Raw genomic sequence first — 20,460 nt, forward strand, 5'->3', positions numbered from 1 at the left:
TTTTAGTGCGAAAAAACTATGTTTTGTGGAGACCGCCAATTTTCAACTGGCGCTTGAGCCCGAACGGTTTATCGAGGAAAAAAAACTAAATAGTGGAATCTGTAGGAAATTTTATGTACTTTAATTTTGAATAGGAAGGTTTTTTTCGAAAAGGTGATAGTTTTCAAGTTGTAAGCACAAAACTGCCAAAAAAATATCTTTTTCAACTTCTTTTGTATTTTTTTCAATGTTGCGTCATGAAATTTTGTTGGCACACCTCAGATTCGGATTCAGCACACCAAAAACATATAGGATCAAAGAAATCAAAACTACCCCACAACTTTCCTGGTAAAAATACAATTTAACTGGATTATACAATAATAATGGACGCCAAAGCGCTGCTTGGGTTTGAATGGGATAGGGTTGTGTTGGATGACAGGGAAGTTAAGACGAAAAAGCATGATAGATTTTGTACCCCACCAAACATCTGTCAAATTCACTAGTGTCGCATATGTTCTTGTCAGCATGCCAAATAAACCATTTACATCCCACCATTCAAACGTTCTGAAGGAGGTCACTTATTCGTCAGGTAAAGGAAGATTAATTAAGTCACTTGCTCATTAGTGTTTCAGCACCAGCAAAATATGGCAATGAAACAGTGATCATTACCAGGTCGACAAGCCGTACACTGTTCGAACAAACAACAACGTCAATATTCAAAAACTTTTCGTATTTGGGACAACCAGACTACTGCAATAGAAACCCTTTCAAGTATTACACACAATGTAACGCAATCCCGGGGCTAAAAACGGGTTTAGCTGATGGGGGCATATCATTCTCATTTAATACTTTTAGTCATTATTCCGCCCAAGAGCATCCTAAGTAGAAATACAGCATTCTTTTGGTATCTCTCTTGAAACCTGCATTTCTAGCCTTTTTCATTACTCCGGTTATCCAACTAAAAACTTAAATCAACACTGCCGTTGGCAGGATACTCAACAATCGTTAACTTCAGACCAGCAAATTGCTTTGAACCAATTGAGAAGAAACGGATTAGAGTTGATGGTAATTCAGGAGAAAATGAATCAATACCCATTACAACTCAGATCAAGTTACGATCGATCTACATCTACAGTAAACTTGCCATCCGAAACATCTGAAGTTGTTCCCTCTCGTATTTGCGAAATAACTCCCTCTGGATCAACACATCAACGATCCGTGTCACAAAATACCAGTTTACCAGCTGAGAATAAGGTACCAAAGTTTGTAAGCGCTTCAGTTACTAGATCTATTCATTCTAGATCAGAAAGTTAGTGTTAACAAAATCTCCCGACTTGCAAAAACAACAGACTTCATCAGACGCAGATCATGGCGAAGAAGACCATAAAGAAACTACGAAGCAATAAGTAAAAAAGCAGCATAGTAGCCTTTGTGTTATAACAAAATGCAAACGAACATCATTTAATCAAATTCTGAAAATATAACTAAATTCTCCAAATTTAAGTTATTTCATACTAGAAATAGACAGGCACGACAGTATGGAAAGTACCAAGAAAAGCGTCAAGCACACACTGAATGAATTATCATCCCCAAAAACTTCAAGGGTGACAGGTAAACACGTTGCTCCCATTTATAAACGAGGTTCCATTGACAGTGGAGTAAAGCGCTCTGCAATACGGGGAACGATCAGAGATATTCGTAGGCTAAACCAATTGGCCAAACCATATCGTTACCTAGAAAATGGTTATTGCATTTCTAAACCGAAAGATTTGCAGTATTAAAGCTACAAATTTCAGCATTGGATCGCTATAAAGATCTGGTGCCGCCACAATCTAAGAAAGAACCGCCTCGGGATATCAAAGCTGAAGTGAGTCCAAAAGCCCTAAAATATATAGCCAGCGACAGAATTAAGGAATTAGCTCAACCTATTCGGCGATAGCAACGGAAGTGACTTATAAAACATTACTATTAAATAAAAGCTATAAAAAAGGTACAAGCTGGAAACTATATACTTCGTCTAAGGTGAAGGTCTTGATTTTAATCAATGAACCAATCATAAATCATTCATAATGGGGGTGATACAATAATGGGCGGTGGTAAGATATGTAAAGTAGTGGTTGCTCAGGACTCTTTTAAACCCGAGTTTTAAAATAAATTTTTATTTTATCTTATTGTAATACAGAAAAAATCTCTTTTCTATGGGCGTTGGGTATAGGGAGCGGTTGAGTTGTGAGTCTGGGGACAACAACCGTAGGTGTTGATGATGGTCCCATTGGCAGTAATAAGTGTGTAGGTACTTTCGTTCTCGTATCCACTAAGAATCGGGTGTTGCATTTAGCGTCTTCAACGAGTAGGCGGCAAATGCTTTTGGTGCCGTCGCACACTGCCGTGGGTGACGACGAGAAAATTCGTTTTCTGGACCGGCGTCTTGTACAATCAGGGATTCGTGCAATTTTTCGTTCGGGCGCCTAACCGTCGGTGATACCCTCAATTCGGCTGGGCGTGTAGCAGAGATACTTCTAGAAGATCTTGAATGCGAGCGTTTTCGTTGCCACTGACGGTTATCGCCTCGTTCTTGTTTATGGAGGGCGTTGATTGGGGCCGCTAGGTGCTCGACGTGTATAGATGTAAGGCGTTGAGGGTTCCATAGATTTCGCTTCCGGGGTGACGATTTCTGCAATGACGCGTTGGTCGTATACCACGTGCAGCCTGTCGGCCATGGTTACGAGTTGATCCAGATTATCAGAGCCAAAGAATACTCTTTGTCGGATAATTGACCGTTAAAATCGACTGGATGCTGTTCTGGCAATCGTGAGCCATAATGACCTAGACCTCCTAGGTGGAAATAATTGGGACGGTTTGAGATCGCCCTGTTGAACGTCCATCAGCAGTTTTGGCAGGCGTCGCTCTTCGCTGTTCGTGAAAAAGGCCGTAAATCTCTTTTTTAGTGCTGTGTTTTCGGCCGAGGGAGTTGATAATATCGGAGACTTGTCGTATCATTGGTGATACCGGAGATGTGGGATTGCGGCTCGAGTTGGTAGAACCAGGTTGGGGTCGTTCTTCCAAAACGGTGAGGGGTTTCACTGCTATATGGCTAACGGATGCTTGCTAGTCTAGGTGTTCGTCGGAGGGATCCTGGGAACCATTCTGCATCTTGGAAACGGCTTTCGTGTTGAGCGTCGGTTAGCTGGCCGGAAACGTGGTTCCTGGTTCTCTTTCTTATTTTCTTATGCAAGCGTCGAGGTCGACTGGGTTCGTACTGAAAAGTACGGGTTTATGTTGTACATTGTACCGGGTTACCAGTTATTTATAGGTAGCGGGCGATGATAAATAAAATTCGGTTCGTTTTATGAAATATATTCACAATATCTGCAAAAATGGTAGCCGAAGTGCACGCAGCGAGCGCTGTCGTCGCGGATGCGGGTCTACTGACTGGTGGAGAGTGGCGCGAAGTCAAGCTGGCAAGGCGAACTGGTTCTGCAACCGGAGACCTGGTTGTTTCTTGAAGCGCTGTTGACGTAGGAATTGCCATTGCAGATTTCGGAGCTCTGCTTTTAGACGTTTGCGGCCAGGGACGTTACGCTCTCATCGGTCGGCCATTTCGCTCAAGATGAGGGTGCAGCAAATTTTAGTTTATAATAATAATAATAATCCGTTTTTATTCTTTTGAAAGGTACTAAAAAAAATATAATACTTGCATATTATATGCAGCTTATAATAATCGTATATAACGTTTGTTACACATCGACCCTTTCAAGTGGCCAGTTCACAGTTGGAATATTTGTAAATAATGCCAAAAACTATATAGTATATATGTCGTAGGCATATTGTAAAATCCGTCATTTTATAATACGCCTAGGCAGTTTTATGTCGTAGGCATTTTGTAAAATCCGTCATTTCTAAATTGCGGAGTCATTTCGTGAAATGCTGACCTGTGGGGTTGGGGTAGTTTTCCTTCCCCTTCTAGATGCATAAGGGATCGCTCTTGAAGAGGGAAGGGAACCAATCGCTTACCTCTAGAAAGTACACTGCCCGCGTTTTATAAACTGCCGAGGCGTATTATAAAATGACGGATTTTACAATATGCCTACGACATATACACTGCTAGCAGCTGTATGCTTCTGAGGTAATCAAGCGGTCAAACATGAAGGGACGGGCAGTATGGATCACAAATAAAGTGAACGTTCTGTTCCCTATGCAGGTTTTAGTTTATAATTCTCAACTCAATAACAGAGACAGCCTGTCTGCTTTAACTATTCTTTCCACCAACCTTTTTTTATAGTCCAAGAGCCCAGTAGGAAAGTATACCTTGAACGCCCGGACGATTCTAATAATTTTCATAGGATTCGCCATAAAAAGTTGCATTAGAATCGACAACGGTGCCGGCGAAAATCCTGCCGAAAGCAGTTAAAAAAAATTAAATTTGCCCCTTATTTTTGGAAAATGTACTTTATTATCCCGGACGTTCAGGAAGAGTACTAAAGGGTGCATATGGATGAGTTTCATCGGAAAAAGTAACGGTGCCGGGGCGCAACTTGCCGCAACCCTTGGCACCGCGACTACAAATGGGGTGGTAAATCATACTAAACTACCTTTTTCTCCCGGACCAAAATTACCTATATGAAATATGTAGCTTGCGATTATACGAATATAAAAAACCAACGGTGCCGACTCTCAGGATGCCGGAAGTCCTCGGCACCGTCGATTGAATCCGGGCGCGCGCGAGCCTATTGGCACTGTGCCAATAAAAGAGGCGGTAAATTGTAATAATCCAGCTTGTTTTTCCGGACCAAAAAGTCCTTAATGAAAAATGTAGCTTAAGAGTAGACAAATTATAAGAAATCCGGGGGCGCGCAAGAGCCTTCTTTTCGTATCTGATCACTTTTGTGACTGCGAGAAAAACGATTTAAGTCCATTTTCTCAAACTTTTGACGAGACAGATTTGAATCATTACAAACAGACTTATGCCGTTATTTCGATCACTTAGAGAATCATTCTTTTATAGGCTGAACCACTTTTTTGTTAAAAAAAAAACAAAAAAAGAACCGGCAAAATCGTTTTTAATTCTTAAACATTAATTTTTTGAAAAGTAAAACACTTGACTTGTGTGTTTATGCCTAAAAGCAACCCAAAAAAGGTAGAAATGATCGAAGTTGACTCGCAATGATTCTTGTGTCACAAATGCTTTTTTGAAATCATTTTATTGTAATTCAATCAGAATCAGAATCGACGCTCAAAGAAGTAGGATCGCCCTCGAACCAAAAGGGTTCTAAAATATCTTTCATTTCCCAGCCTTATTTCGTAGGATCGAGCGTGGTACATTGTTTTTCTGCCGCATTTTTCCATATAGCAGTAACAAAAATCGTTCCGAGAATCTTTTGTTTTAATGATTTGAAACAAGGCGGAATCGTACACGAATCAAATCCTCTGATTTTCTTGACGAGTTTCTCAGAATCTTTTCTTGACGAGTTTCTCAGAATCTTTTCTCGTCGAGAAAATTTTGTGGAATATATTTGATCTCGCGGTATCCACGGTGTTACCTTTTTTCACCGAATTACATAGGTAAGTGACGTGAATTGTTGCAATTTTTCAATTTTCGCACTGTCAATAAGCTCGCGCGCGCTCGGATTCGATCGACGGTGCCCAGGACTTCCGGCATCCTGAGAATCGGCACCGTTGGTTTTTTATATTCGTATAATCGCAAGCTACATATTTCATATAGGTCATTTTGGTCCGGGAGAAAAAGGTAGTTTAGTACGATTTACCACCCCATTTGCAGTCGCGGTGCCAAGGGTTGCGGCAAGTTGCGCCCCGGCACCGTGACTTTTTCCGATAAAACTCATCCATATGCACTCTTTAGTACTCTTCCAGAACGTCCGGGACAATAAAGTACATTTTTCAAAAATAAGGGCCGAATTTAATTTTTTTTAACTGCTTTCGGCAGGATTTTCGCCGGCACCGTTGTCGATTCTAATGCAACTTGTTATGGCGAATCCTATGAAAATTATTAGAATCGTCCGGGCGTTCAAGGTATACTTTCCTACTGGGCTCTTGGACTATTAGAAACTAATTGGTCAAGTCACTGTCAATTTAGTTAAAATAAATGAAAACAGCAGAGGTTTTATTTTGAAAAAAAAAAACAAAAAAAAACTTACAATCACATCACAATTAAATTAACAATAAATACACTGCAATAATTAGCTAAAATACTGACTACAAAGCGTAAAATAGACTAGTTTTAAAACCTAACAGTCCACTATGCCTTTATTACTTAATTTAATTTGATTTGTATTAATAGTTTCTATGTTGATACTGGTTTTAGGTTGTAAATAATTGCATAAGTAAATTCTTGAGTATTCGATTGTCCTCCTATATCCTTCGTTCGTACTTTTCCATCGTGTAACACTTTAGAAACCGCATTTTTGATCATTTCCCCATACGATCCTAAATTAACGTGGTTTAATAAATTAGCGGCACATAATATCATTGCTGTTGGATTTGCAATATTTTTACCAACACCTTCGGCAAATGTATGCCTTGCGCCCTACAAATTGAAATGTAACAATTTTATCTTAGAGCCTCTAAGGAAAAATGTACCTAAGCAACACAATACAATTTAGTTACATTTTTTCCAACACCTGCGTATTCATATGAGATGGGATTCCCTAAACAAACATAGCACAGACCAAATTTACATGCGAGGCAAGCATAATGTGCTGCTATATTTGAAAAGAGTTTTGTTCTTAAATACAATGAGAGTGCATTACATGAAATTTGTACCATTTTTGTAGTCTGACTAAGACCTGCAGTTGGAATCTTTTTTCCAGATTTTCAAAAGCTAATATTGGATTCGCAAATAAAGAACAAATTTCGTTGAGGTGAAAACTATTCTTTACCGCGATTACAATACTTTCCTTTAGTAGTCGGAAGGTAAAAAGTGTTTTGAGCTAAATTGCATGATGTGTTGCCTAAGCCCTTTCCTTAGGGGCGTTAAATTTGAATATCTTACAGGCTCAAATACAACACAGTCAGCTGAGTAAGAAGCGCCTGCCACCACACCAGCACCTCCAACTAATCCAGCCCCTAAATTATCTATTATATTACCATATAAATTGGGGGTAACCATCACATCAAATTGCTGTGGTCGAGATACCATTTGCATGGTACAATTATCAACAATCAGTTTCTCAAACTCAATCTTTGGGTAGAGCTTTGATGTCTACAACAAAAAAAAGACACTTAAGATTGATTTACAAGCAATAATCCGCTCACCTGTTCACAGCATTTCAAAAATAAACCATCACCAAGCTTCATAATATTGGCTTTGTGTACTGCGGTAACTTTCTTGCGCTTATTCTTGGTAGCATAATCAAATGCGAATTTCGCTATCCGCTCAGATTTTGTAGCGGTTACAATTTTTAAACATTCCACCACCCCTTTAACGCTCTCATGCTCCAAAGCCGAGTATTCCCCTTCGGTTTGCTCGCGAATTACAATACAATCGACACCGGTGTGCCTAGACCGGACTCCGGGCAGCGACTTGACATGTACCACATTAGCATATAAATCTAATTCGTTCCGTAGCTTCATGTTTAAAGTTTGCAACTCGCCCGTTCGACTATAATCAGGTGTGGCCAAAATGCCTTTAAGGCAAACCTTATTTTTGGAAATGGAATTGGCAACCTGATCAATCGGAGCACTGAGTGTTGGGTTAACTTCAGAAAAAAAAAACGATTCAAAATCCACAGGCACAGCTGCAGCCTTAAAAACCTCCTGAACGGCATAAACCAACTCCGGTCCCACGCCATCGCCTGGAATTAATGTACATCGGACTCGATTTTCTTGACGCGGTGTCAGCGTGGCCTGTTAAATCAAACAATGGTGTAGGTGTTAAAATGGATTGTTTCGATAAAATAGTGCAATATTTACAGTTAAAGGTTATCAAAATAATTGCTTGAAACTTATGTAACAATACTTACTGCAGCAGGAGTGACATGAATATTTCTTGTAAAAATAGCGGTAGGAACCTAAAACATTAATGCCAATTACTCTTAATGTTTAGTTGGATTTAATAATCACCTGATTTAAAATCCGAAGCGGATTTATCCTAATTAGCGACATTTTTAACTTAAATTTATATTTTGGGTTTTAAAATTATTGCAGATGTCTAGGGATATTTCGTTTAAAACCAAACGTCAGAATCACGTTTTTCTTTCATTAGGTGTTCCACAGTTGCCACGTCTCTTTCTCTTAACGGCTTTAATAAGAAATGTACACTTTGTCTGTCCATCACTCTTACCATTGTATATTATTACATAATGCTTATACGCTCTCTCATAATGTGCATGGCATCCTGTTGGGGTTCAGACTTTAAGCTAACACTCTTATTACAAATTTTGTCGAGATAAGAATTGTTTTCAGTTTTCACACTCCCATTCAAGGGCAGGTAGCCAAACTTTAAAGTCTTTTGGGAAAGTAACTCAACAACACAAATGTCGAAATGCCCGTACTTGTCATGGGGTGTTTTAACAGAAACCATATGGAATATTGCCAATGGAGTCTACACACATCAACTCTTGAAATATATAACAAAAAATTTAAAAGGTTTTATGATTTTTAAGATACCTAACTATTTCGTATTCTTCCGTTTCTTTGAATTCTTCGGTTTCGTTTGATTCTTTTTATTCAGACTCTTTATATTTCTTCTAAAATTTCTTTCACGTTCCGCTGAAGTTTCTCTCAATTTCCTTGTACGATTCTCAAATGTTTTCAAGCGACACTGAAGTCCTTGTACTTAAGCTTCTCTAACTCCACGGACCTCTTAAAAAAAAAAGAGGTCCGTGTCTAACTCCCATCACTTTTCCGGTGGATTGAGTAATAAATGTAGATTTATAATGTCTTTAAATTTGTTTACACGAGTTGAAATAGTTCAATTTGGAGTTTAGACAAAAACAATGCAGTTGACTTGTATATGTTCCCCTCAAATTGCCTTCAACCAAAGAGTATAATTCCAAGATATTTTCAAATCTTCAAATTCCTTTACTACTCCCCTAAGCTTCTCTCAATTTCGCCATGAGCCGCTCCTCCGGTTCTTTCCAAGCTTACTCTCTACAAATTTTCCTTGCGTTCCCCTTCTATCCTTAAATTTCCCATCAATAATTTCCTCTCAAATTATTGAGTCCTGATACTTTGGAATTTCGTTCACGTTGCCCTGAAGACTCTCAATATTACGGAAAGCATCCTCAAGGTTCTCAAATTTGTACTCAAATTCGGCACATGATCCTTGTAAGCTTCTGCCACGTTCTCATCACTTTTGTCTCAGGTTACTTTGGCTCATAAAACTGAAATTGTGGTTAGTGGTTACATTGTGAGTTTCGGGGGTGAACCCTTGGAGTACTGTGACTAAAACGCATGCTCGCGCTACTTACTTATAGCTTTGCCTTTTGTCGGAAAAAGTAAAAAGTGGCAACAGCGCAGGTTACACTTCGAAGAAATCATAGGATGCGCCCTCTCTTTATAACAAATAACCTAATGTCGGTGACATATAACTGTTAATGTTTTAATATTATAACACGTTTCACTACAGTTCGTTTGTCGATAGACTTGTTTTATTAAATTTAGTTTCAGTTTCTCCCAGAAATTATAACAAATTGTAAATAATTAAATAACGTGAAAAGTGATGGTTTTACGAAATCCCACAAGATAGCGTATGTGACGTGACGTCACGGCAACGATCAGTCAGCGAAGTAGAGAAATGTCGGAGTCGGCGTGTTGTAAGAACAAGTGATAGTTTTTGTGAACAAAATATTTGTGGCTTCTTATTCAAAATTATAAATAATTTCGTATATATAGACAGTTAATAAATTATAATGATGTCGTCTTCAACGATCGTTAAAACTGAATTTATAGTTGGTGGAAAGTATCGTTTAGTTCGCAAAATCGGTAGTGGCTCCTTTGGTGACATTTACTTGGGCATCAATATTACAAATGGAGAGGTGAATATTGTTTAAAATTAAAGCTTATTTCGACGAGAATTTAGGTTAAAAAGGTAGTGGTGTGAGATTTTCTGGTAATAATCCGCATTGTGTTCAAAACTGGGAAGTTTTTTGACACAGCAATTCTCCTTTACTTTGGCAGACATATCGGTTTTAATTTCGTTCTTTATTTATCACGTTACACCTCATGCGATTACAATTTCTACCTGAAGCTAATTTGCGATAAATTTTCACGTAGTAGCGTTATAAAATCCATTACAACCTAAGGAACACTAGTGTTTTGCAACGTATAAAAAGTAGGTTAAGCTACCAGGATATAGGCGCAAGCACTGGCAAACTTATTTCACAATTTTGTTATTATTTAATGTCCCTATTTTACATCTATTGTAGTACTCAAAATACCCTACTTCTCTGCAAGGTTACAGAAAAGTAATAAGAGATCTTACCTCCCATTGTACCTAAGCACCCACCTTTCTTGCACCTCTTTGATTCTGCACCCTTTTCTCAAATTATAATTACCATTAGTCCATTACTTAAGCATATTTGCAAATCAGAGAATTGCGAAATATTAACCAACCACCTACTACTCACAAAGACAAGTCTTTAATAAAATCAAGGCCGGACGAATTAAAACTTTTACTATCAATTGCACAAAAAAATTAAAATTTCAACACTGTATTAATGCATTAATTCGTTCACAGGAAGTAGCTGTAAAATTGGAATCCGTACGAGCGAGGCACCCTCAACTGTTATATGAAAGTAAACTATATAAAATACTACATGGTGGTGTCGGTATTCCACATATCAGGTGAGTTCGTTGCTGATATTACGTAGTAGATCAAGAAGTTGTAGTTTTCGTGTTTCGAGCTCTATTTATCGTGTACTACGCAATGGTTTGCGGGTGTTACTGCAGCGTAATTTAAAATCGAATCGCCAGTCATTGCTGTGGTTTACATTATTTAAAATCCATAAGTCGTACCTACCTAATTTTTTTTTATTAGGTTTGTAGTACTGGGGCTAAGTTAGGCGACTTGGAAAAAAAGAGGGACTCCTCGGGGAGGCACATTCAGAGTAATAGGTTGTAAAGGTACATTATGTGTTATAGCAGAACATTTTTTCGTAGAGTGTGGCACCCACACATACAGTGCAAATACAGGGTGTTCATGATTACCGAGGGGTGTCTCACGGAACAACTTCCAAAAAATTCTAGGGGTGACATGTGAATTCCATGTACTTCTAATTCCTTGTCTGCTAATGAACTCCATAGGTTATCAACGATTATCACTGAGTGCTCTATAATTTGTTAATATAAGGTTAATTGAGATACACTGCGTCCAAGAAGTAATGTATAATATAAATTTAGGAACAAATCTGTTTCAAATCAGTTTTCTTTTCTTCGATTATGTAGGTACTCTGATTCTCTCTGATAAACAAATAGTATCTGATGCAGATGCAGCATACATTCTCTAAAAAAACATTACCCTAATATGCCTTTTATTGCGAAACAGAATTAAATATGAAAATCGTTCGACGTCAAAGAACAATAACTTAAATGCGATGCGCTTGTAGTTTGTTAAAAGATTCCAAAGCATCACTGATTTATAAAAATATAATTTTTTATTTTGTCGTTTTCTACGGTTTTGAAAAATGGCAAATTATAACTAAAAGTATGAACAGATGCAGTATTTTTGTCTCTAAAAAAAACAATTAGAATTTTGCTCTAAAATAATTAGGGGAGCTAGTAATTGACTATAAAGAAATTACCATTGAAATCCCTATGCTGCGTTGCGCTAGGCACCACCCTGTATAAAACATTCATACATTACAAAATTAAATTTTGAATAAGGCTGTATCTAAAATCGAGACTAAAATACACCATTTATGAAGAATTCTTTGATTTCGTAATGAATTCCGTGATTATTTAGTACACTAAAGGAGCACATACTGCCAATAGTGAGACATCCCTCGGATCATTCTTTATTACTAAAACTGCAATTGTACCGTCAAAATTATAAATTATTAAGTTACTTTGTCTAAATTCTATCACCAATGCTACAAAATATTTAAAACATTTTTTCCCGTCTGTTTTACAACAAAGTTCTGAAGAATTGTTGAAGAATCGTGTTGGAAAATGTATGGTTCGGAAAGGGCCTCGAGTTTTCTGCATTCCTAAAATCTGAATAAACACCATGATAATTAAACCTCAGTTGAGTTGACTCAAAAAGCTCAAAAAGGAGCTTCATTAGATAATGAATTTTAACCTCGATTTTAACCAAAGGGTCTAACGATCCTATTACCGCGGTTTTGGTATCAAACGTTTTTTTTTATTGTTTTCCCGTCGTTTATTTCATTAACCGTTGTGAAAATCTTGTTTTGTGTTCGTTTAGTTTAGACGTTATTTCAATATTGAAAAAGGGAAAAAAAAAGCGAAAAGACATTTGATTCGGCTTAAAGGACCAATAAGTATCTCGATACACACTTTGTAAGTAAATCTCATTGCATGAGTGGTAAAAATGCGTCGCCTCGTGCGCCGCATTTTAAAACTACGCGGGCGCGTGTATTTTGAAGAAACTTTGCCGAAAATTTGGTGTTTGATACGAGGTTTGACATTTATGTGTTCAAAATATCTACGACTTTGGATACTGACAATGCGTTACTTTGCCCCTTTCCTTGTTATTTTTGATAAGATATGCTCGGTTTCGGTGGCCGCCGCCCTCGCTAAGATACTTAATGGCCCATAGCTCGGCTCCCACTCGCGCTATTGGTCAGTTTTTTTTACATGTTGCGACTACGGCCGATCGCACATACAATTTTTCGGAACTTGTAAGGGTGCTTTGGTAAATAAAGTGACTTTTAAAAACTTCTATACAAATCGTATTATCCGTCACGATGGATTATTCGCGTCGAACTGCCACAAAGTTTTCACCCGTTTCCGCGTTTATTTGAACATATTTGGAGATAAATCACCCGTGGAACGTTAAATTATCACATCGTCTATGCGGGGTTGTGTGATTTTTTATATTTCCGAAGCTAAATACAAAGTCAGGTTGTACGTACGTCCCACGTTAGCCGTTCGCACTTCATTGCAGAGAACAAACTCTATTGTGGACTTTTGTGCTATTGTAATTTTTTAGCGCAACCCACGATGGAGCGCTTGTGGACCTCACTTTTCTGTTGTCGTTCCGCACTATAGATTAGGCCTTAGACCCCATATCGACTTCTGGTTTTCGCTGTACGAAACTTATGGGTTTCAGATGCGCAACTATCCAATAACCAAGGAAAAAGACTAAAATCTATGGCATGGTGCTCGAGAAGTGATTCATATGCATTTTTGATAAGCAACATATTTTTATCCAAAAGATGTTACAATCGTTATATTTATGCACCAATTTTCTTGGGAAAAAGGTCAAACTCGATTGCTTGATCGATTGATTTTCATACCATTATCTTGTTGCTAAACCTATGTGAAAACGAAGATTTTAATTTTATTTAAATCGTAAAATATGTACTCGATTCATTGTAAGAAGGTGGCGATAGAAAGCGTAGGGAAGCTTTCAACTTCACTGTGATTGGTTAAAACACGAGTCAGTTTTACACTGAAAAATAAAACGAGTGGCGAATTTTGTAAGCTGGTATAGTTTCTGTTGCCAACTAATCTGTCAAACTGTCAGTAGCTATTAATGTCAAAGATCCAAGCGTGAAATCTTTTGATTTATTTCTGTTTGCAGTGCTGGATATTTCTACTTACCATAATTTGGTGACGTTTTATGTTTTCCCTGCGTGTGCTTATCTTCAAACACTACGCCATCTACTACCTAACCTGAAACTCTTCACACTCCAATATACGGACTAGTATGAATGTTTTCTGAAGTTTTGTACGAGCTGTAGCTCTAGCTTGGAGCGGATTTTATTTCTTTAAGATGAATTTTGTGGGGTAACTCTTCCAAAGCGAACAAGGTGTTTTTATTGCAAAAAAAAATAATCCGTATAATCGTAAATGCTGACTATCGTGTTCACTGCCGACCTATTTAAAAAAAATTAAATATTCCTCTTCCATCTATTTTTATATATTACACCATATTGGAAATTCATAAAAACAAAAATAAATTTGAAACCAATGACTTCTCTTACAACTATTCTACACGAGGAGCAAAAATAATAAAAAGTCCTATTTTATAAACTAAGTAGGTCTAAAAATAGCAGTGTAAGGGTCGACTTATACAATATCGTTCCTGATTGTATCAAACCTTACAATTTTTTTAAATTTAAAAGAGTCGTTAAGGCGCACTTATTAAGTCATTCTTTTTATAATGTTACTGAATATTTACATACGCCTTGGAGAACTATTCAATAATTTTAATGATAACTCATTGTTTGTTTACTTTTGTGTGCCTGTGTAGTACTATTCTCTTTAGCGATTTTTACCTTTACTCGTTTATATTTTATCTCTGTTTTGTCTCTTTTTAACAAAAATTTTAAATTGTTTATAATCTGTATTATTTTGTTTTAGCCACATGGTTTGTCTAACTTTTATTTATTTGAAATTTTAAACTGTTTTTCTATTCTTTTTATTTATGCATTGTACTAGTTTATTATTTACTATATTTACTGACGTGCCAAAACCTATTTATGGTATACGGACAAATAAAGATAAAAAAAATAATATACCAATGACAACAATTGATCAATAAATTGATCAATTCACATAAAATTGAAAAGTACAAAAATCAATAACCGATTATAATAAATGAACCGACAAAAATAAGCTACTTTTTCGCTATTTGGTTCGTTGTGGTGTTGAGGCTTGCACCAAGAAAGGAATTTTATTTCCCCTTCCCAATTTTAAACTTGTTGCGTTTTGATTCTTGATTCACCAACACATGCTGCTTAGTTTTAGCGAAATGGTGAACATTTTTATTTATGGACGGATTCATCTATTTTACTCTTCTTTTCGGAGAAATTTTGTACAACAAAATCCCTTTCAAAAAATGCTAGAGGAAAAAATGTTTGAAAATCGTGTACGGATTTTTGATGTCGCAAATCAGTAAGCTTTCAATGTAAGCATTTTGGTCACTAAGAATGCCTCAAATTCATTCCTTGGGTATTGAAATAATGCGTTTGGACGCATTCCAAACGAAATTGATATAATGGACAATACTGACATCTTGATAAAAAATGCATGAAATTTATTTCTTGGGCATTAAGCTAATGAGCTTGGGATGTGTTCCCAGCGAAACTTATGGTACATCATCTGAATACACAAAAAATTGTGGTTCCCACATAAATTTTCATGAAGTATATTTTGTATTTTGGCCACTTATTGGGGAATGTTGTGGTAGATGCAACAAAATGTATAACGTTGGTGGCCAATACTCAAAGGATGTCTAAACCATTATGCATCAACTTTGTATGGAAAAAAATCATACTCAATTTCGCGGTACTCAACACTTTTTATCTGATTGGCGAGGTCTTCGAACATGAAATAGCAAACCCAAAGTTACTTTTTCACACTTGTATGTATGTATGCTTTATTGGTGAAATTATACCTGCAAGTAAAATCGTTCAACTGAACTGTTGATAACATGAACTATACGTGACTCACGTCACGCCTGTATATATCTATCTGCGAAAGTGGGCATTCGTTGTTTGTTTATACTTTACTTAATGCTATTAAAGTACGGTCAATAATCATTTTAGTTATTGATGACCTCCAGCGATGATTGATACTCGTAGGTTTACTTCTACGAATACCCTTATCAGGATACTAGAGATAATGGTTTCTCTATAAATCTCTATAAATAAATAAATGCAGTTTAAACTAACTGAATCTGTACCAGCTTAAATACGCGACCGGTGATTGAAATGAAACGTTTTTGAACTCGTGGCGGTAGTTTGCACTCCCCGATTGTAGTCAATTTTTGTCGATTTTTGGCAATCTCGTTTCATTTATTTTTGAAGCGTTGCCAAATTTACCTAAACGTGCTCGCTTTTGTATTACGCGGCTGCCAATTTAAATAAAAAAGAAGTCTGAAGGGTAGTAGTAGCTATTTTTAGTCTCATACTTGATACGTTTATTATTCCGTCAAGGTAAAAGCAGTGATTTATCAAAAGTGAATCGTATATTTTTGCAGATAAGTAACCGACACACACACTCAGGTTGTATGTGTACATTAATTAGTAACGACGCCTTACAATGCAAATTGCTGTCCAGGTGTTAGAGGTCAAATTAGAATGAATTAATATATCAGAAAATGTAACGCAGTAAATAATTGACTCAGTATTTTTCCCCTCTTCGGTAAAACTGACTAAATCAATATGGCATTGTGAAATGAAATGGCGAATTTAATGCTTAAAGTCCACAATACAACCATTTTGACATCTGACAATTAAAGGTTGTAGAAATGGTGACCGGAAATGCAAATGTCCTAAATGTAGTCTTCCTTGACAAAAACGTGAATAGCTAATAATCAAAACTGAAGGAAATAGGTAATGTCGTAGATAGATAAATAAACTGCAATGAATAATTCTATCAAATCGTTGTTTATTTTGTTTTAGCTCACATTACTAACGCTACATTCTTATTGCAATAAGTCAATACTTGATAACTAATAAACAAGGTACCTAATCAATGAGCTGGAATGTTCCTCAGATTGGAATATTTGGAGGTCGATTTAATCGAATATCAATATTTTCACTGATCTAGGATCGGCTTATTAGTTTTCACAAAGGAGGAAACCTTAAAAAATTCGATTGCATGAAAGTTAGTTTTGTGGAACTGAAAGGACCGTCCATATTCGAAGCTTTAAAAAAATCCGCTGTCGGAATTGCAAAATTCAAAATGGCGGACCCAATAGCAATATGGCGTCGTATTATGCCAAAAATTTGACGTTTTAAAGAAATCATTTGCAATTTCATACTGGGGGGTTTTCGAGGTCGTTAATTAGGAATTCGATATCATGAATTACGAAATACAAAATGGCGGACTTGGGTATATTGGTCGTATTATGCGAAATGTTTGAATTTTTAAACAAATCATTTGCAATGTCGTTATAGTGGGGGGTTTCCGGGGTCGTTGATTACGAAATCGCCGAGGAAATCGCTGTCAGAATAATTGCAAAATTCAAAAATGACGTAGGGAGTCGATATGGCGCCGTACTATAATCCACATAAATAAACTCATCATATAGACTAACAGAAAAATGAATTGTAAAGCTTTCACATGTGGTGTACAGGGTGTAAAGTATCTATACGAAATTATTTTCAATTGTTCTTAGGGTTAAAAATGAAAGAGATTTTCGCAGAAGTTCCCCCCAAGATTTGTGATTTTTTATGAAAGTTGAGTATTTGGGGACGAGAAACATTCCGCTTTCATTCTCGTTACATTTCAATTACTGAACTTATTGCTGATCCATTTCTTTAGTATTATATAGCTATTGAACTACAATCGTTAATATTATTGAACGAGTACGCACTGAACTACTCACTTTTATAGAAGGCGCGAGGTGTAAAAAGTAGGAGATTCAACGCTAAGCTCACCCATTTAATGGGGTATCCCACAAGGCAAGGATCTATTTTAGCACCCTTGTATACTCTTGATATGTAATAGATCTCATCGTACATGTTTTATTCAATTAATTTTGGACAATACAACGTATCTAGTATAGCTTCAGATGCTGCTAGAGCTGTAGTGAAGTGGATTAGTCGGTTAGCGGTTTGTCTTAAGTGAAGAGAATTTCTAGTGGCGCAACTGCTAACGAATCACCATCCAGAATACCGTAGACGATCCCAGATGTCTAATACCTACTCTAACTTGATCTTTTTTGTAAATTTTAATATGTTGTTTTAACATGTTAAAATATGTATCGCTAATAAATATTTGCATTAATTCCGTATGTGCAGCGTTGAGGAACCGCATCTTTTGTGTTTCTACGTTCAGTTATAGGTAGTTCAGTAGGTTCTTGTCTTTCCTCTGGCGCCTAACATAACCAAAAAGGAATGGTTCAGATCTCAGTGCGCAGAATGGCAAATTTGGTACCCTAATTTTGGAAAAAAAACCTGGGACGGACCATTTTTCTTCGCATCTACTTCACCCATCAAATGCGTTATCTCAAAATAAGCATATGCCTGTGATTAAATTTTATTTTACATTTCAAAATAATAAAGGAAAACATGTCAAGTTAGCTCTTATGTCTCGTCTTATGTAGTGTACAGTGTAACTTTTTTACGCGAAAATCCAATATGTAACATCCAAGAGTTTTTAGATAACGACCTCAATACTTTAACGTCATAAGTTTTTTTTTGTTGTTTGTATTTTTTTTTTTGATTGTTTTATTTCTAAATGATTTTTCATGTTATTTAATATTGTCCTATATGTCTCATGTATTTTATGTTTGTGTTATACGATTTCGACGGGCGAGTGTAAGCATTTTTTTAAATGTATTAACACAATAAATTACTTACTTACTTACTTACAGGATATTAATTATTGAGTCAGAGTTAATTTTTGTTTATTTAGTAGTTTGAGAATGAACGCCACTGGAAAACCTTCAATTACGCCCGTGGACTCTTTTTGATAAGTTTTGAGGTTTAGGCGACATGTGTGTGATCGTTGCGTTTAGAAATGTATTTGATTTGTTGTAAGGAAAACTTGTAAGGTGAATTTGTTTGTTAATGCAATGATTAATTTTGGTTTTTTTGTTCGTTCAGCCGACAATTAAGTCCGTTTTTGGGTTTTGGCATTGAGATTTATTCACCCACTCACCCACCCTAAGCTCTGGTACAGTAGTACCCTTATAGTTTTACTATTCACGGGAATAAAGTAACGCACATGCGACTATTTTTTAAATGAATTGATACAAATACCTATATTCGATCGAATAACGTACATAATTTTTTCAGTGCTCCTTGGTAGTTAAATAAGCGCTTGTGAACATAACGCGTGGAAATATATTGATTATTTTCCATTGGCACGAAAGATGCACGTCGATAAGATTTAGTTAGGTAGACTATATTCTACCGAAAATCTTTCTCGATTTGCACCCAATGATTCAGTGACGCTTGTGTCCCGTTTGTTACAATAAAAATATCTACCCCACTCGAAACTAGGTTTCTATCAAGAAACGACGACTGTGCTGACAGACTGAGCAACAAGCTTGTCTTTTTTTTTAAACAAGATATTGATGGTGCACGCTTCTGCGAATGTAGGTACTATATACTTGTACAATCGTAAATGTTACCACTTACCCCCCTGATCGTTGATGCCGGCGCCTCTTGATCAACATACGTCTTTTAATAGGCAAATAACCATATCGCAAATTTTTTTTAACACTATACGCTTTTCGTGTATGGAGTTCACTCTAATTACTTGCAAGTTCTCTAAAATTGCAACATTACTACACCCTTTAAGTGACAAATTGTAGGTGATACTTTTTTTATGTCGACGGTTAGCGATTTAGTATTTCGCTACCATTATTCCAATCTAAAGAGTGAAATGGTGCCTAAATTAGATGAATTTTTATCATGAACATCAAAGTGCTAAATGCTTAAAGAGTAGGTAAATAAAACGTCGTTTGCAATGATTTACATGGTGTATTGGTCCCAGATCCATATATCACAAAACCGGCTCTTTTGGACACCTTCCAACTATTTGAAATTCCAAACCGCATAATTTTTACAATCGGGGAGGTCATTTCAACGTTTTCCAGTGTAATGCAATTAGAGGCAAAACTCGGGAACTAATCGCACTTTAGTTAGACATCGAGTATAGTGGTGCCTCGGCGACGATCTCGCAGACGGTAATTAATAGCGTTCGTGAAAGATGGCCATTGCCTTGTTAAAAAAGTCGGGTACGTAGCGAATCGTTACTGTTGCTTTGTTTTTTGGCTTCGTGCCAAGTGCAAAATTCGGCACTTGTTTCTTAGCATTTTGTGTGTACGAATTTTATTGAACAATATGAAATATCGATCGGCTATTTTAAGCACAAATGCTTTCGAGAGTCCGAGACGGCTTTTAAACCTAGTATACTATTCCATTTGCTAACTACTAATTGCAAAAACAATCAAAATTCGTTTTTGAAGGACATTTTCCTGTAGTTACGGAGCAAATTTTGTTGTTTGTTTTTCTAGAGCATCTTTTTACCCACAATGTCCCACACATGTTCAATAGGTGCAAGGTCGGGAAATCTGACCGGCCTAGGTAAAAACGGACATGTGAGGCAATAGTGTGTAGTGCTGTATGGGGACGAGCAATGCTCGCTGGAAAGGTGGATGTCTCAGCACTTGAAAAAACGGTTTGTTTTGCGACAATTAACAAAAGTTCGTTTATTAAATAATTTATTTTTAATCAGTTGATTTATTTATGCCGGGTAACTTGAGTTTCGCTAACTAAAGATTCGTGATTTTGAAAATATACCCGGGTTTGGCCGGATTGAATAATATGCTCCTTGAGAAACTTCCGTTTTACAATTAGTCTTGTCGATTTCAAAGGC

General features: G+C 36.7%; 3 protein-coding genes across 6 annotated transcripts in view; 2 read left to right on the forward strand and 1 right to left on the reverse strand.

Annotated features, from left to right (window-relative positions):
* The first annotated feature begins 466 nt into the window (after window positions 1-466).
* LOC116175695 lies at window positions 467-1,972 on the forward strand. Of its 2 annotated transcripts, XM_031493937.1 has the most exons (6): window positions 467-568; window positions 612-861; window positions 912-1,233; window positions 1,281-1,583; window positions 1,634-1,722; window positions 1,776-1,972. In XM_031493937.1, exons 1-4 carry the CDS (start codon window positions 505-507, stop codon window positions 1,383-1,385), a joined length of 741 nt encoding a protein of 246 aa, XP_031349797.1. In that variant the 5' UTR covers window positions 467-504; the 3' UTR covers window positions 1,386-1,583; window positions 1,634-1,722; window positions 1,776-1,972. The 2 variants fall into 2 exon arrangements, with proteins under 2 accessions (XP_031349797.1, XP_031349796.1); XM_031493936.1 differs by having other exon boundaries at window positions 1,281-1,722.
* Window positions 1,973-6,130: 4,158 nt separating this feature from the next.
* Window positions 6,131-8,203, reverse strand: LOC116175697 (isocitrate dehydrogenase [NAD] subunit beta, mitochondrial). The gene is made up of 5 exons (XM_031493938.1): window positions 8,059-8,203; window positions 7,959-8,006; window positions 7,252-7,842; window positions 6,989-7,198; window positions 6,131-6,523 (listed from the first exon to the last, which is right to left on the reverse strand). Exons 1-5 carry the CDS (start codon window positions 8,098-8,100, stop codon window positions 6,281-6,283), a joined length of 1,134 nt encoding a protein of 377 aa, XP_031349798.1. The 5' UTR covers window positions 8,101-8,203; the 3' UTR covers window positions 6,131-6,280.
* A 1,279-nt stretch (window positions 8,204-9,482) lies between these two features.
* LOC116175698 (casein kinase I) overlaps window positions 9,483-20,460 on the forward strand; it is a 31,678-nt gene continuing 20,700 nt past the window's right edge. For 2 of the 3 annotated variants that reach the window (XM_031493941.1, XM_031493942.1), the window contains exons 1-2: window positions 9,484-9,974; window positions 10,676-10,782. In XM_031493941.1, coding sequence (XP_031349801.1) covers window positions 9,849-9,974; window positions 10,676-10,782 — 233 coding nt within the window. In that variant the 5' untranslated portion in view covers window positions 9,484-9,848. Of the gene's footprint in view, window positions 9,975-10,675; window positions 10,783-20,460 lie in introns of all 3 variants that reach the window. The other variant, XM_031493939.1, reaches the window with a different exon arrangement.

The sequence above is a fragment of the Photinus pyralis genome, unplaced genomic scaffold (genome assembly GCF_008802855.1).
Source record: "Photinus pyralis isolate 1611_PpyrPB1 unplaced genomic scaffold, Ppyr1.3 Ppyr1.4_LG7, whole genome shotgun sequence".
Classification (NCBI taxonomy): domain Eukaryota; kingdom Metazoa; phylum Arthropoda; class Insecta; order Coleoptera; family Lampyridae; genus Photinus; species Photinus pyralis.